General features: G+C 43.8%; 1 protein-coding gene across 1 annotated transcript; it reads left to right on the forward strand.

Annotated features, from left to right (window-relative positions):
• Nucleotides 1-3,461: 3,461 nt before the first annotated feature.
• Nucleotides 3,462-4,180, forward strand: LOC311603776 (ferritin light chain 1-like; the record flags this gene model as incomplete). Its single annotated transcript, XM_084792931.1, has 1 exon — nucleotides 3,462-4,180. The coding sequence occupies exon 1, from the start codon at nucleotides 3,662-3,664 to the stop codon at nucleotides 4,178-4,180; it is 519 nt and encodes a 172-aa protein (XP_084649057.1). The 5' UTR covers nucleotides 3,462-3,661.
• Between the last annotated feature and the right edge of the window lie 482 nt (nucleotides 4,181-4,662).

A 4,662-nucleotide genomic window follows, 5' to 3' on the forward strand; every position in this document is an offset into this window, starting at 1 on the left:
CCCTGTTCATGTGTAGTCAATGGACAGCTCATTCGCCACATGGGGAAGGGGGAAAGCAAGGGACTGCCTCTGACAAGATCTCTGAGTCCCACATGTTGATTACTGCCCCTTAGAGGAAATGCAATGTGGGCATACAGAGTAAGGGGATGCAGACTGTCCAGATGAGACCTGATGGGCTGTAGTCAGATAGTGGGGGAGGAGGACCCCACTGCTTAGAGGTCTAGGGGAGGAATCAGAAAAGGTATGGAGGTTGGGTATGAGAAGATAAGAGTGATGGGATTACAATCCGGATGTAATGTGAATAAATTATAGTAAAATAAATTATTAAAAAAGAAAATTTTATCGTAGTCATTATGATGGATGTTGTAAGATGGAATCTCAGAGTCATTTTTATTTGCATTTCTCTGATGATTAAAGACATCAAACATTTCTTTAAGTGTTTCTCAGCCATTCGATATTCCTTTGTTGAGAATTCTCTGTTTAGTTCTGAGGCCCATTTTTTAATTGGGCTATTTGGCTTGGTGGTGTTTACTTTCTTGAGTTCTTTATAAATTTTGGATATTAGACCTTTGTTAGATGTAGGTTTGGTAAAGATTTTTCCCAGTCTGTAGGCTGCCATTTTGTTCTGTTGACAGCGTTTTCTGCCTTACAGAAGCTTCTCAGCCTCATGAGGTCCCATTTATTAATTGTTGACCTTAAGGCCTGACACCACATTCTGGTGAGGCTGTGGAGAAAGAGGAACACTCCTTCATTGCTGGTGGGAATGCAAACTTGTACAACCACTTTGGAAATCTCTCTGGCACTTTCTCAGAAAACTGGGAATAGGGCTATCTCGAGACCCAGCTAGTACACTTTTTGGAATATACTCAGAAGATGCTCCACCACACAACAAGGCCATATGCTCAACCATGTTCATAGCAGCCTTATTCATAATATCCAGAACCCGGAAACAGCCTAAATATCTCTTAGTAGAAAATGGATACAGAAACTGTGGTATGCTTACACCATGGAATACTACTCAGCTATTATAACAAGGAATCCTGAAATTTGTGGACAAATGGATGGAACTAGAAATGATCATACTGAGTGAGTTAACCCAGAAGCAGAAAGACTCCCATGGTATATACTCACTTATAACTGGACACTAGCTCAAAATGCATGTCTCATGAAAATCTTCACTTACCAGGAGACTGGGCTAGATGTGAGACATCCTATTGGGACTCTAGGTAAGAGAAATATAGGAGAATGGGGAAATGCCAAGGGGCATTGATCAAATGGGCACCAGAATGCATGTCAGAGGTTCAGTTGCAGTCCTTCCGCCCCCACTTGGAGAATGAGCTGTCCCTTGGCTACACCTGAACAGGGTGTCTAAGTTCTCTTCTGGCATTGTCCTGTAAGGGCAAAATTAATGCCATGTCTATATGATAGCTTGCCCTCTAGGTGACCCTAATCCCTGCTAGGGCTTGACTAGCTTTTCAGTCTTTCCAGAACCTGATAACAGCACCCCTAATGTTAGCAGGAAGTAGTTACAGAAGAGAGTGACCTCTCCCATTTTCCCACTTTATAGGCTGAGATGCTAAGTCCAGGGAAACTCTTTGGCACAAGGGACAAACAGCTATAAGAAAACAGACTCTTAGTTCTGTTTAAACCAGTCATGCCTTGTGTACCCCTTTTATGTCAAGCATAGATTAGGTGCCTGCCATCCAGCCAATAGTCATGAGGGCTCAGTACCTGGCCTCACAATAGGCCGACTCAGAGGAATAAGTTCCAGGAACACCCATGATTGGCTCTTCAGTGAACCTGTCAGAGGGGGAAACGTAAGGGCAAATTTAATGCTATGTTCTGTATGAGAACTTGTCCTCTGGGTGACCCTTCTCCATGCCAGCAGCCTCCAGCATGACACCTGCCCACAGTATCCAGAGACGCCACTGTGGCGACGTCATACAATTAGCTCCCAGTGTTCCTCTGAGATTAAAAACAAAACAATACAAAAACAGAAAACAACAACAACAAAAAAAACCTTCCCTTCCAGACTCAGTCTCCACCCAACCTGCCAAAAAGTCGACATTCCTATGACCTACAACCCCTGCCTATGGTCTTTCCCCCTTTATAAACACATTGCCTTTGAATTCTGGATCATTCTCCTATCCCGCTGTGTCAGGAAGGATTGTGACCTGAGCTCTGAGCCCAAAATGCAGGACCCCTGTGTATGTTGTATTGGTATCGAGTCGTGGTGGTCATTTCTGGAGTCACAAGATATGGGTGATCTGGGTGATCTTGGTATTACAGTCCTTTGTTCATGTACGCCACCCCATGTCCAGATCCTTCAGGCTTGATGTTCTCTCTGTGCAGCTCTTGACCTCTCTTGGTCCTCCCATCACCCTACTCTTCCATAAAACTCTCAGAGCTCCACATAGGTTCCTGCTTTGAGTCCCAGTATCTGTTGCCCACTGGGTATAGTGTGCAAGAAGACATATATGTTGCACTAATATCCACTTATAAATGATTATATAACATGCTTGTCTTTCTGGGTCTGCACTAACTCACTCAGGATGATTGTTTCCAGTTGCATCCATTTGCCTGTAGGTTTCAAGAGTTCCTTGTTTTTAATAGCTGAATAATATTCCATTGTGTAAATGTTCCATCATTTCTTTATCAATTCTTTGGTTCAGGGACATCTAGGTTTTCTCCAGATTCTGACTATTGTGAGTAAAGCTGCTATGAACAAACTTGAGCAAATGTCCTTATTGTATGCTGGGGCATCTTTCAGGTATATGCCCAAGAGTGGTATAGCTGGGTCCTGAGGTAGCCCTTTTCCCATTTTTCTGAGAAAGCACCAGATTGATTTCCAAAATGATTGTACAAGTTTGTGCCCTTACCAGCAATGAAGATGTGTTCCCTTTTCTCCACATCCTTGTCAGCATGTGCTGTCACTTGGGTTTTTGATCTTAGCCATTCTGATAAGGTGTAAGGTAGAATCTCAGAGTTGCTTTGATTTGCATTTCCCTAAGTACTCTGGGAATTTCTTTAAGTGATTCTCAGCCACTCAATATTTCTCTACTGAGAACTTTCTGTGTAGTTCTGTACTCAATTTTTAAATGGGATGCTTGGCTTGGTGGTGTTTAGCTTATTGACTTCTTTATATATTTAGCCCTTTGTAAGGTGTAGGTGGGGTTCTATACCAAACATTATATTTGATAAATCTAGTAATATATCTACATTGGAAAGACAATTCCTATAGGACTTCATAATGTTCTATATCAAATTTTTTATGATTTCATAGAATAATAGATTCTATCCATGTCACATATATTAAAGATGCAATAACTATTTTAAAACATTATATTAATGAAAATTCATTGTTTTCAATGTAAAGACTTACTCATTTAAATCTTTTAATTTTCCAGTTTATCTGTACATTTAATCCTTCATTTTAAAATATGGTGACTGGAGCAGCGCCGGGGAGCTCCCATGGATCTGTGTCTTGCTTCAACAGTGTTTGGACGGAACAGACCCGGGCACTCCCTCTTTGTTGGCCTCCCCCGGCCTTGAGGGTCTCTCCAGCTGCAGCCTCCGGGACCAGCGCCTCGCTGCCCTCCCTCGGGTCCTAGGACCAGCCAGCACCATCTCTTTCTGGTTAGCCCCAGACTGCCTATCAGCCATGACCTCCCAGGTTCGTCAGAATTACTCCACCGAAGTGGAAGCTGCCGTGAACTGTCTGGTCAACCTGCACCTGCGGGCCTCCTACACCTACCTCTCTCTGGGCTACTATTTTGATCCGGATGTCGTGGCTCTGGAGGATGTGGGCCACTTTTTCCGCGAACTGGCCGAGGAGAAGTGCGAGCGTCTCCTCAAGTTGCAGAATGACTGCGGGGGCCGTGCTCTCTTCCAGTATGTGCAGAAGCCATCTCAGGATGAGTGGGGTAAAACCCAGGAGGCCATGGAAGCTGCCTTGGCCCTGGAGAATAGCCTGAACCAGGCCCTCTTGGATCTCCATTCCCTGGGCTCCACTCACGCAGACCCTCACCTCTGCTATTTCCTGGAAAACCACTTTCTGAATGAGGAGGTGAAACTCATCAAGAAGATGGGCAACCACCTGACCATCATCCGTCGGGTGACGGGGCCCCAGCAGGCTCAGACTGGCGGGCTCCAGGGGGCTCTGGGCCTAGTATCTCTTTGAATGGCCCACTCTCAAGAACGACTAAGAGGCCTCCCCGTCTCCCAAGGCCCCCCTCCCCAGTCCCCTCAGCTCTGCACCAGCCAGCCTTAGGACCTCCACCCGAATGAACCTCTCAAGCCACTAGGCAGCTTTGTATCCGCCCTGGAGCCCCTCCCAAGACTTGGACCAAGTAACAATAAAGCCTTTGGAAACAGCAAATAAATAAATAAATAAATAAATAAATAAATAAATAAATTTAAAAAAATAAAAATAAAATAAAATAAAATATGGTGATTTAAATTTATAATTCAAAAGCAGAATTTGAAAAGTAATAAATACTGGACCAATCTGGGAAGTTTAATGCCTTATGGGAAATAATCCTAAAGCATAAGAAAACACAATAGTAGTGATTAAAGCTCTATTTTAACAAAATGAAAAGTATGGCTGGGGAGATGGCTCAGAGGTTAAGAACATAGCTTGTCCTACAGAGAACTGGACAACAC

This window comes from Acomys minous (genome assembly GCF_964271855.1).
Source record: "Acomys minous genome assembly, chromosome: 8".
NCBI classification, from domain to species: domain Eukaryota; kingdom Metazoa; phylum Chordata; class Mammalia; order Rodentia; family Muridae; genus Acomys; species Acomys minous.